The sequence below is a fragment of the Manacus vitellinus genome, unplaced genomic scaffold (assembly GCF_001715985.3).
Source record: "Manacus vitellinus isolate BGI_N305 unplaced genomic scaffold, ASM171598v3 scaffold_27_pilon, whole genome shotgun sequence".
Classification (NCBI taxonomy): domain Eukaryota; kingdom Metazoa; phylum Chordata; class Aves; order Passeriformes; family Pipridae; genus Manacus; species Manacus vitellinus.
In genome coordinates this window covers 9,229,305-9,241,485 of record NW_021940039.1, presented here as the reverse complement: position 1 = coordinate 9,241,485, position 12,181 = coordinate 9,229,305, and the positions used below count along the sequence as shown (strand labels likewise).

Genomic DNA, 12,181 nt, shown 5'->3' with positions numbered 1-12,181 from the left:
GCTGGGGTGTGTGATCTGTGTGCTGACACTTCAATCCTTCAGACTCTACCTGATGCTTCCACGTTTTAGAAATGAGGAGAACTCCTTTCCAGAGGGCTGGTCCCAGGGTGCCTTACGTGTGTGTGGGCAAACTAACCCCGGTGATCCCGCTGGCTTTCCCTGCTCGTGTTCTCCGCCAGCCATTCTCTCTCCATTCCTACAATTCCTTTGGTCCGACCCTCTAATTCCCCATCTCAGCTGAAAACTCTCTCTTTTTTTTTTTTTTTTTTTTACAATTCCTTTGGTCCGACCCTCTAATTCCCCATCTCAGCTGAAAACTCTCTCTTTTTTTTTTTTTTTTTTTAAATTTTTCGGGTTGTTGTTCAGGGAATCGGCGTAAATTCGGACACTCACTTTTCACCTTCCTCCCTTCCCCTCAGCAAGCAGCAGAACTCCTCCAAATCCAAGTCGGTGTGGGAGCAGAGGACCAGCCAGATCCGGATGCACAACTTCCGAGCCAGCTGCGAGGCCCTGTACAACGAGCTGGACCCCGAGGAGCGGGTCCGTTACGCCACCACCCTGCACATCAGGCCGGACATGAAGACCCACCTGGACCGGCCGCTGGTGGTGGAGCCCCGGAGCGAAGGCAGGAACAACATCAACAAGCTGAGCCCCGGGGACGTGCAGGAGGTGCAGGAGCACCCCAAGGGCGGCTCTGCCGACGGGGCAGAAGCTCCGCGGAAGCACCACCGGCACCGGGATAAGGAGAAACAGGCGGAGCAGGAGAAGGGCGACGCGCCCAAGGAGGAGAGCGCGGAGACCGCGGGCGCCAACAAGGAGGAGAGGCACCGGCAGCACCGGAGCCGCAGCAAGGAGGTGGAAGGCGGGAGCAAGGAAGGGAAGAGCGAGCGGAACAGGGGGCAGGAAGGGGGGAAGAGGCACCACCGGCGGGGCTCGGTGGAGGAGTCGGGGGAGAAGGAGCACCGCAGGCACCGCACGCACCGGCACTCCACCGAGCGCCAGGGCAAGGACGGCAACGGCACCGCCAACGGCGCCCGCGGCGAGCGGCGCTCCCGGCACCGCGGAGGGTCCCGCTCCGGCAACAGGGATGGGGAGCCCAAGGGGGAGAACGGAGAGGAACCCCACAGGCGGCACAGGCTCAGGAACAGGGCCCTGTCCACCTACGAGTCGGTGGAGAAGGAGAACGGGGAGAAGGAGGCGGAGGCGGGAGAGAAGGAGCACCGGAACCACCAGCCCAAGTAAGTGGATTTCGTTTGGATACACGCCTTGGGAACTGCTCTGATCCCACCTGGAGCCCTGTGTCTGGCTCTGGGGCCTCCAACACAGGAAGGGCATGGACCTGCTGGAGCGAGTCCAGAGGAGGCCACAAAGATGCTCCAAGGGCTGGAGCCCCTCTGCTCTGGAGCCAGGCTGGGAGAGCTGGGGGGGCTCACCTGGAGAAGAGAAGGATCCAGGGAGAGCTGAGAGCCCCTTGCAGGACCTAAAGGGACTCCAAGAGAACTGGAGAGGGACTTGGGACAAGGGCCTGGTGTGACAAGACAAGAGGAAATGGCTTCCCACTGCCAGAGGGCAGGGATAGATGGGATTTTGGGAAGGTATTTTTTCACAGTGAGGGCGGGGAGGCCCTGGCACAGGTTGCCCAGAGAAACTGTGGCTGCTCCATCCCTGGAAGTGTTTAAGGCCAGGTTGGACAGGACAGATCACCCCTTGGATGGCTCAGGGGCCACAAAACCTCAAATGTATTTCAGAAAATTCCTTATTCCCCTTCCCATGGCATTCCCTGTGGTCCTTGTGCTCACCCCACCCTCCACCATAACCTGCAGTCCTGTTTTACTCCCAAAGCTGACCTCTGTCCATAGGAACCAGGTTTTAAGGAAGGAAACATCCTTGATGCAAATACCCACAGACCCTCTAGGACATAACACAGAGCAGAGAATTTTACAGCCTCTGAAAGAACTTTCTGAGGGACGTTTTTTAAAATTCCCTTTTTTTTAATGCTGAGCCCTGTCAGCTGCACCACCAGTTGTTCCAGCACGTGGCTCCTTCCATCGAGAACAACCATGTCTCCCATTTGGTTTAATTCTTATGTAAGTCAAGTGAGAAAAATAGCACTGGTGGAGCATTTGGAGTAGTTAATAAAGAAGGATAGATTGCCTTTTCAGCTCTATTAGTCCAATGGAAAAGAAATTGCACTGGGATTCTTTAGAATAGAGCTCATGTCACCATGGAGAGCTGTGAGTGGCACTGAGATAATAATTTTCCTGTCTATATTATCTTGCTTTCAGATGAATTTCAAAACACTCTGCGTGCTGTTTAGTTTGCTCGTGTGCACAGGCTCCCTTTCCAGCTCACTGGAGTGGAGCTGCTGCTGCAGAGGAAAGCAGGAGCTCTTTAGCTGCTGACAGCAACGTTACAGAGCAGTTCAGGAGTGCCAGGGAGAATCACCACGTTTAAATAAGGCCTCAGGAGAGCATGAGGAAGCAGAATGTCAGCCCTCATTCAGCAGCCAGCTGATGTGGGGAGTTAATATCACTGCTCCACGCCAGGGCCACTTGGGCCTTGTGAACCTCAGTTATGGGGCTCATTAAACAGAATAAAGGGACACTCAGAGGCACAGTCCAGCTTAATGTTGTGCTTGGATGTTGGCCCAGGAGGTCTCAGAGGGAAAGGTCCCGTCCTGTGCTATCAGTGAGTTGTGTCCTGCAGGCTGTGGCTTTTCTGCAAAGGGTTTCCATGAAGAGAAGAGTCTGTGAAACCCAGAGGTGAAACCCAACTCTAACCCTAACCCAGAGATTTCAGAGGTGAAACCCTAAACCCATCCCTAACCCTAACCCAGAGGTTTCAGAGGTGAAACCCTAACCCCAACCCTAACCCCAACCCTAACCCAGAGGTTTCACAGAGGAGAAACCCTAAACCCATCCGTAACCCCAACTCTAACCCCAAGCCAGAGGTTTCACAGAGGTGAAACTCTAACCCCAACCCTAACCCCAACCCTAACCCTAATCCAGAGGTTTCAGAGGTGAAACCTCAACCCTAACTCTAACCCAGAGGTTTCACAGAGGTGAAACCCTAACCTCAACCCTAACCCTAACCCAGAGGTTTCACAGAGGTGAAACCCTAACCCCAACCCTAAACCCAACCCTAACCCCAACATAACCCCAGCCCTAACCCCAACCCTAACCTCAACCCACAGTTTTCAGAGAGATGAAACCCTAAATCCAAGCCAGAGGTTTCAGAGGTTAAACCCTAACCCCAACCCTAACCCCAACTCTAACCCTAACCCAGAGGTTTCAGAGGTGAAACCCTAACCCCAACCCTAACCCCAACCCTAACCCCAACCCTAACCCCAAGCCAGAGGTTTCACAGAGGTGAAACCCTAAACCCAACCCTAACCCCAACCCTAACCCCAAGCCAGAGGTTTCAGAGGTGAAACCCTAACCCCAACCCTAAATCCAACCCAGAGGTTTCAGAGGTTAAACCCTAACCGCAACCCTAACCCCAACCCAGAGGTGTCACAGAGGTGCAGGGTCACATACACGTGTTCTCTGAATCCTTCTTTACCATATTTACCAACCCCTGCTCCTCTGCCTCAGGGAGAACCAGGTTGAGCTGGAGGCCAGTGGCAGTGTGAGTGTCCCCGTGCACACCCTGCCCAGCACGTACCTGCAGAAGGTGCCCGAGCAGCCCGAGGACGCCGACAACCAGAAGAACGTGACGAGGATGATCCAACCCCCCCTGGACAAAACCACCACTGTGAACATCCCCGTCACCATCACGGCCCCCCCGGGGGAGACCACTGTCATACCAAGTGAGTGCCTTGCTCTCCAGGCTTCTTCTGCCAGGGAATTGCCAGGAAAGAGCCAACTTGTCGAGGAGGGGGCAGCACACACTGGGTCAGGTGGGGGCTCTCCTGGCCACCAGCATCCTCATAAGAGGCAGACAGGAGAACCTGTTGATACAGGATCTATGATTCAGGCAGCCTGCTGGAACTCAAGGAGTGTTCCTGGGTCAGCTACTGGCTCTCCTGGCCACCAGCATCCTCACAGATGCAGACAGGAAAACCTGTTGATAAAAGATCTATGATTCAGGCAGCCTGCAGGTACCCAAAAATGGGTTCCTGGGTCAGCTGGTGGCTCTCCTGGCCACCAGCATCCTCACAGAGGCAGACAGGAGAACCTGTTGATACAGGATCCACATTTCATGCAGCCTGTGGGTACCCAAAAATGGGTTTCTGGAAAGCACCCCGTGAGGTTCCCTGGAGATGGCTCCCCCAGAGCACATCCTGGTTCTGCAAAAGAGAAAGATGAAGGAACAAGAAAACCAGCAAATATAGTAACTGAGGGCTGGGCAGGAAAATCAGCAGCTGGTGCAGCAAAGCAGCCCCAGCCTGAGGTGAGCACAGGAGCAGCTCTTCTGCTTTATCCCCTTCCTCCTACTCCAGCAGGGATGGGCTGTGGTTCCTCTGGCATCCTGGGGGCTGAGCAGCCACAGGCCCCTCAGCAAAGGCCAGGGGAGGTGGTGGTGTTGCATTCAGGCCCTCAGGATGGATTCCCACCTCTTGGCTCGCTCACTGTGGAGCAGCAGGTCCTCGTGGCCTCACAGCCACCACAGCACCCTTGGTGGTCCCACTGCTCTGGGTTCCTGCAGGCTGGGCCAGTCCTGAGCTTTCTGCAACCCTCTGCACCTCAGTTTGAGTAGATCCCCTCTGACTGAGCCTGTCCTGCTCCCCAGCTCTTTGCCTTGGGTCTGTCAGTGCAGATTTAGTTTTCCAGTTGGCCCCAAGACCGTTGTGCCCGTGATGTGCCCTGAAGCCCCCCAGCCACCAGCTTGGGGCTGATCCCTGGCAGAGCAGGAACAACCTGGAGAACTCTTGAGAGTAGGGATGCCAAGGAAAATTGCAGTGTGAACTCCAAGAGGTCCTGAACTCCTTCAGGCTGTCAGGACTCCGCTTTCCAAGAGGCACAGCCAAAAGCAGGGGCTCTGTGAGCTTTTTCTCTGTGTTGTCAACCACAAGACTTTTCTTTTTTTTTTTTTTTCCTTCTTCTTTCTCCTTTTTTTTCCCTCTTAAATGATAATTTTACTATATTGCAATGCTGACTTCCTGCCAATCACAGTTTATCTGTCCTGCCCATTTCCTCACTATCTGGCTGGAGATACAATAAGGAGTTTATTGAACATGTCACTCACACACAAGGAACTGTCATTTCCTTGCAGAATAAAATAAAAAGTGATAAAAGCCCTGCACCTGGCACATTCTAAGGGAGTTGAGGTTGTGGACTCCAGGTTCTGGCAGTTAATGGATGAGTCTCAATATCTGCCTAAGAAGAGTATTTACAGAATAAAACATGTTTCAGTTCATATATTGGAAATGATCTTCAGTAAATTATCCTACAAACCCACTGCAAGTCAACTTAGGATGAAAATTGAAAAGTTTTCAACCTCTGGGAGTGAGGTTTGGAACAATCTTGGAGAAGTTAAAAAGTCTGATGAGAGGTGGAGCTCGGCACCTTTACGCAGCTCTGACAAAACTGAGCTGCACGAGGCAGGCACAGATCAGGGGCTGCAGGAAGCCCCTTCCAGGTCTCTTTTCCTAAAGCTGGGAAGTTCAGCAGTTTTAGCCCCAAAATTATTAAATCTCATCTATGAATTTGCACTTCTGCCCCCTCCAAAGCCAACCTTGCTCCTGATCTAGGGCAGAAGACACAGGATTAGGAGGCTGCTCAGCCATCCTGCCTTTTGTTCTCTTCCCAAGGATCCCTCACTGATCCTCTCTCCCTAATAATCTGTGCTGTTTGAAAAGGGTTTTCCATCCCCACTTTGGCAGCTCTTGGATGAATAAGTGCCTGGTTTCTTTGTGTGTCTGCACTGAGCAGCTTCATTTCCTGCCTGCTTGTGATCCACTGCTCATCAGCACAGCAGTTGTGGGGCAGAACTGTGTGTAAGTGGCAGGGATAATAATCAAATGATTGTTCATCACGTTTAATCAACACATCCAAAGGCTGTTTGCTCTCCCAGCTGCGCTGTTTGCATATCCAGCTGTTGCAAGAGCCTCCTGTGGGGACACTGGGGATGCAATTTTAACTCTCTCCTTTCTCTCCCCTCGAATTCCCATCTCAGTGAACAACGTGGAGTTTGAAAGCAAAACAGAGGAGAAGAAAGACGTTGATGACCTGACGAAAAATGGGCCTAAAGCAATCCTGCCTTACAGCTCCATGTTCATCCTGAGCCCCACAAACCCGTAAGTCCTTCTAGCTCTGCTTTTGGCTGGCAGGAACTGGTTATTCAGAGCAATCACATCACTTTTATCTCCATCTCTGCCAGTCAAACACATTTGGATATTGAATAATATCAAATATGTGGGCTGGATGCTGCTGTTCAGCTGGGCTTTCCTGGGGTATAAACTGCCAGGGGAAAAGAAACAGAAATAAAAATAAATATTAAAAAATAAATATAAAAAATAAATATAAAAAATAAATATTAATAAACTGGGAAAAGAGGATGCTTTAGGCAGATCCAAACCACCCTGCTGACCCTCAGGTGGGCAGTTTGTTCACCTAAATCACTAAAGGGTGGGAATTTGGGCTATTGCTGGGAAAAGGTATCAGGAGTAGCATGTTGGGGAGGTTGGTTTTGACAGCAAATTCTTGCAGGTTCCTCAGCTGGAATTCCCTGTTCTTTCCATACTGGTACCTTCACATCAGTGCAAACTCTGAACCTGTGGGAGAACATGCCTGTTTTTCCTGTGCCCAGGCTGAGGGTGCAGCTGGTGGGATCTGTTGGGATTCCGGCATTCCTTCCGCTCCGGGCAGCTCTGCCTCGTGGGGAGCTTCGTGCTCAGGGCCTGTAAACACTGCCTGTGTCACTCTGGGGGGCTGCAGGACCAGGGGGGAGCAGCAGGGCTTGTAATAATCATAGCATGAAGGGCTGTGAGTCATTTTTAGGGCGTTTGAAGCTTCTGCCAAGCCGGAGATCTCCGGGGAGCAGAGGTGGTTGTTGCCCTCCGGCTCAGGTAGACTCGGTGTAGAGCCTGGAGTTTCTCCCTGAGGTTTATGCTCAGATACCAAAGGAGAACTCAGACCTTTTTTTGGCAGCTTGATCTGAGAGAAGAATGAGTTCTCCTGCACCTGCTGCTCCTCAGGACAGTGCCAGCCTGGCTGTCTGTGCCGTCAGTGGGACAAAACGAGCTCAGATGTGATGTCAGAGAAGCATCTGTGGTGGGAGCCATGGTCAGGCCCCCCTGGACACTGGGCAGGCTGAATAAAATCATAGAATCACAGAATCACAGAATCAGAGAATCACACAATATCCTGAGCTGGAGGGACCCACCAGGATCATCAATCCAACCCCTGGCCCTGCACAGACCCCCCAACAACCCCCCCTGTGTCCCTCAGAGCGTTGTCCAAACCCTCCTGGAGCTCTGGCAGCCTTGGGGCCATGCCCACTGCCCTGGGGAGCCAAATTAGGATTATGAAGCTTGTCTGGTTGGATAAGGACATAGTATTTCCCTAATATTTGGTAGCTCAAGCCTTTTTGTTGTGGAGTGACCACCAAAACTGAGCTTCAGCTGCAAAATGTCTGCTAAGGCAGCGCTGCTGAGTGGGAAGTGAGATGGTCCTGAGCCCAGAAGGATCTGAGGTGTGGGCTGGGCAGACAGAGAAGCAGCAAGAATTTTTTGTACCATATATCTGCTGATTTCCTCTCACCTCACCCTACAGCTTTGACCTCCTGAGCCCCCAGTCCAGGATGTGCTGTGTTGTTTCAGCTGCCCTGCAGTTTTCTCCCCCAAAAGCTGCACTAAAAGACCACTGAAAGAACCGAAGTTCACCGGGAGAGAAAACGTGTTACAACACAGGGCCAAGGGGGAATCACAAGACAAAGACCAAACTCTAGGAATGTCAGCAACTTGTTATTCCTGCCCTGGGCAAGATGCAGCCCCAGCTGGATGCCCTGAGGTGTTTTGGCTGGTGTTAAGCTCTCCAGAGAGCTCCTTCTGCTTCCCAGGGGCTGATGCTCCACTCTAACTCTGACATCTCCCATCAAAGCCCTGCTGGGGCTGCATGGCCTGGGTGCTGCCAGGGGGCAAAACAGTTCAGGGAAGCAGAAATAAACTGCCTGACTTTCCAAGAGGCACCAGCCTCTCCCAGCAGCCGTGGATGCAAAGTGATTTCTCGAGCACCGCTGGCAGTTTACAAACGCTCCCACGCCCCGCTGCTGGTCGTGAATGATGAAGATCTAAAAATAGGGCCTTGTTATTTCTTTGATGGATTGGGTTTGATGCAAGAATTACGGCTACAAATGTTATTGAAAATGGTGCCTTTCCCTCCTGTGGATTCGTGTAGATGATAATCTACTTGTAGATGATAATCTTCCTCTGTTGGGTTGATAACCAGAGTTCAGGGATCCACAAAAGCACTTTTCTTCAGGTTATTTTCTATCAAATCTGTTTCCCCGGTATTTGTAGCTCTTTTTTCATTCTGAATCCATTAGCAGTCCAAAGAGAAGGAATGTGTAAGTAGATGTGAAAAAAACAGACTTTAATTCTGACTCTTCAGATATTTGCTTAGAGAAAATGGGATGTAGCAACTGAAAGACGTTCTCAGATAAAGTTGTTGGGGAGTTAAATATATGATTTGATTCCCAGGCAGAACCCAAGTCCTTTATTCATCTGACAAATATGGTGCAAATGTAGAGCTCTGTGTGCAGTTAAGGATTTGTGAAGTGTGGTCAGATAGAGCCATTAGCTGAAATCTGTGAATAGTTTCAGACTGCTCAGAGATTGAAGCATTTGTCACTTTTCTTGGGCACCATTTGTGAATAAAAAGATTAGGGTAAAGTAATCAAATATATTACTGTAAAGTATTTGTGCAGCTTAGAAAGGGTGTCTTAAAGTGAAGGCAGAGATACTTGGCAAGGGAGAGATTGGAAGGAATAATACTCAGCTACAAAGGCAGTTTCAGCTGAGTCTCCAAGTGCCTGTGTCTCAATTTTAAAGGGATTAGTTGATATTAAAAGGATTTCAAACCTTGTTTTGAACTGGCAGGACATTAACCTGGGGGTTCAGAGGGAGAAGGGTGGGGGAGGAGAGAAACATAATTTGTAGAATCAAGTCTGAAGGCTTGAAAGCTCTCAATGGCCTTTTGACAGATGGAGAGAGAGAGAAATAGGGAGATAAATAGATAAATAGATAGGGAGATAAATACAGAGATAAATAGATAGGGAGATAAATACAGAGATAAACAGAGAGATAAATAGATGTCATTGCTTTGCAGAGAGCGGCGCAGGGATGTTTATATCTGACTTGAAATCTCACCACAGCTCTGTTGCAAACTGGAATTTAAACCCATTGCTCGTGTTTTTTATTGTATTACCATTGCTGTAACAGGAATCCTAAAGCTGGTGTTCCTGAGGAATTTGGAGAATCGAGTCTGAAGGCTTGGAAGCTCCCTTTTGACAGATGGGGAGAGAGATAAATAGATAAATACAGAGATAAATGGTCATTGCCTTGCAGAGAGCGGTGCAGGGATGTTTAAATCTTACTTTAAATCTCACCCCGCAGATTTGTTGCAAAGTAGAATTTAAACCCATTGCTCATGGTTTTTTATTTTATTACCCTTACTGTAGTAGAAATCCTAAAGATCATGCTCCTGAGGGACCCTGTCCTCGTGCCAGCCTCTCATCCCACCGTGCCAAACCTCCCCTGTGCTTGTTTTACCCGCAGGATTCGGCGGCTCTTCCACTACATCGTCAACCTGCGCTACTTCGAGATGGTCATCCTGATAGTCATCGCCCTCAGCAGCATTGCCCTGGCTGCAGAAGACCCTGTCCAAGCTGAGTCACCCAGGAATGATGTGAGTACCAGCCAATGTGGCCAGAATAACCTTGCCCTGCTTCTCCCAGCACGTGGATTGGCACGTTCCCAGCACCGTTCCCATCTCCAGAGGATGACACGGTGCAGAACTAGAGCTGGCTTTGATGGCATCCTCAGATGTCCTTGGGCCACTCTGCAGAGAGGTTGGAGGTCAAGAAAAGGTTCTTCTCCCAGAGGGTGGTTGGGCACTGTGGGGACCAGGGGCAGCACCCAGGGAATGGCTGGAGCTGTGTCAGGGCAGGGTCAGGTTGGATCTCAGGAAAAGGTTCTCCCCCCAGAGGGTGGTTGGCACTGACCAGGCTCCCCAGGGCAGTGGGTACAGCCCCAAGGCTGCCAGAGCTCCAGGAGGGTTTGGATGATCCCCTGGGACACAGGGTAGGACTCTTGGGGATAGTTCTATGCAGGCCAGGAGTTGGACTGGATGGTCCTTGTGAGTCCCTCCCAACTCAGCATATTCTGGGACAAAATACTCACAATTCCTGTCCCTTTCTGCTGCTTCAACCACATCCGAGTTTCAGCACTTGGAAATCACTGATGTGTCTTGTGTGGAGAAGCCTGAAAAGCTGGGACACAATTCAGCAGTGGGAAAGGCTTCCCTGGTCACCAGCCAGGGCTGACACAGAATCAGAGAATCACAGCGTGGTTTGGGCTGGGAAAAGCTTAAAACTCATCCCCTTCCACCCCTTGCCATGGGCAGGGCCACCTTCCACTATCCCAGGTTGCTCCAAGGCCCATCCAACCTGGCCTTGGACACTTCCAGGGATGGGGCATTGTCCTAAGGTCTCCTGCTAGAGCAGAGCCTGAGGAAGTCAAACCAGATATGTGGTTTTTTATCTTGGTGGGGCATGGTAGAAATCTCCAAGAATTCGTAGCAGATCTACTTGTCTGTGGGTGTCAAACCACACTTGTTTGGATTTCTGGAGACAATGCTGTTACAAATGTGAGTGTGACACCTTTGACACGAGGACATGCAGCCCAGGAGAGTTCATGGAGCAGCTGGGTGGCTTATTTCAAACACATTCCCATGAGGACATTGGCACAGAGCTGGCTGTGGTTACATGGACAAGTGGGAGTTGAGAGATCTGAAATTATGTACAGACACTGCAAGGTGAAGCCTAATTTTGGACTCATCAGTGTAGATGGTTGTAGGGTGTGGATATCACGGGATATTTATGGCTTCCAGTTGTGCCAGGGGAGGTCTGGGTCGGATATTAGGAAAAAAAATTCGTCACTGAAAGAGTGGTCAAGCACTGGGACAGGCTGTCCAGGGAAATGGTGGGGTCACCAGCCCTGGAAAGGGTCAAAAAGCAAGGAAATGTGGCACTTTGCAACGTGGGTTATTGGCATGGGGGGGTTTGGTCAAAGGTTGCACTTGATGATCTTGGAGTTCTTTTCCAACCTTGATGATTCTATGATTTCGTATCTGTATTGATTTACTGTCCACCCACTCTGTTCAAATCTGTGATACTCCAAAGAGGTGCATCCCATCCACGGAATTGTGCTCAAATCTAGGAGACCCACAGGCACTGGTGTTGCCTTCCCAGGCTGTGTGCCAAGGAATCTGTGTTCACCCACCCCTGGAACAGACTGAGGAGCTGAACTGCTCCAGAGCAGAGCTCAGCAGGGCAGGAGGTGCCTGGCCTGGCCTCCTGCTCCTGAATCTGGTCAGGATCAGCTCCTTCCAGAGACAGATCCATAATCCCCACATCAATAACGAGCTGAAGGAGCAATCTCTCTTCCTCATCCTTAATAAGTGTAGAATCAGGTTTTCAAGAAGGATTTTATCACTTTCTTACTCTCCTGAGGTCTTTAATAATATTGTGGTCAGCCAGAGAAGATAAACCCAGGGGTTGCTCTTCTGCTGCTGCCCAGGGGCTGGTGAACAAGCTCCCTAGGAAAGGATATTCCAGTATTTCCATGTGAAATACCCTTTTTCCCTGGATAAACCTGCCATAAATGCTGCTGTTTAAGTCAGCTGTTTAAAATCAGATTTAAATTTTGTGCCTAAACTATTTGAAAATCTCCTGTCAGATGATATTTACCTATCAAAGCAAATAAACCATTGCTAGAATAATGTTTTACTACTTGCTCATGTGTTATTTCACTTTGATAATACTGTTCTCAGCTAGAGAACAGAAACCTGAGCTACCACAAAGGGGCTGGTGAACAAGCTCCCTAGGAAAGGATATTCCAGTATTTCCATGTGAAATACCCTTTTTCCCTTGATAAACCTGCCATAAATGCAGGTGCACTGAAGCCACCCTTGGGTGGAGTCTGGCAAGGACTGGGAGAAATGCTGCTGTTTAAGGTAAC

At 50.3% G+C, this 12,181-nt stretch overlaps 1 protein-coding gene across 1 annotated transcript in view; it reads left to right on the top strand.

Moving 5' to 3' along the window:
• Positions 1-12,181, top strand: part of CACNA1B (calcium voltage-gated channel subunit alpha1 B) — a 158,999-nt gene that overhangs the window by 43,583 nt on the left and 103,235 nt on the right. The window contains exons 9-13 of the mRNA XM_029960600.1: positions 420-1,238; positions 3,594-3,808; positions 6,118-6,238; positions 9,719-9,852; positions 10,848-10,860. Of these exons, the coding sequence (XP_029816460.1) occupies positions 420-1,238; positions 3,594-3,808; positions 6,118-6,238; positions 9,719-9,852; positions 10,848-10,860 (1,302 nt within the window). The remainder of the gene's footprint in view (positions 1-419; positions 1,239-3,593; positions 3,809-6,117; positions 6,239-9,718; positions 9,853-10,847; positions 10,861-12,181) is intronic.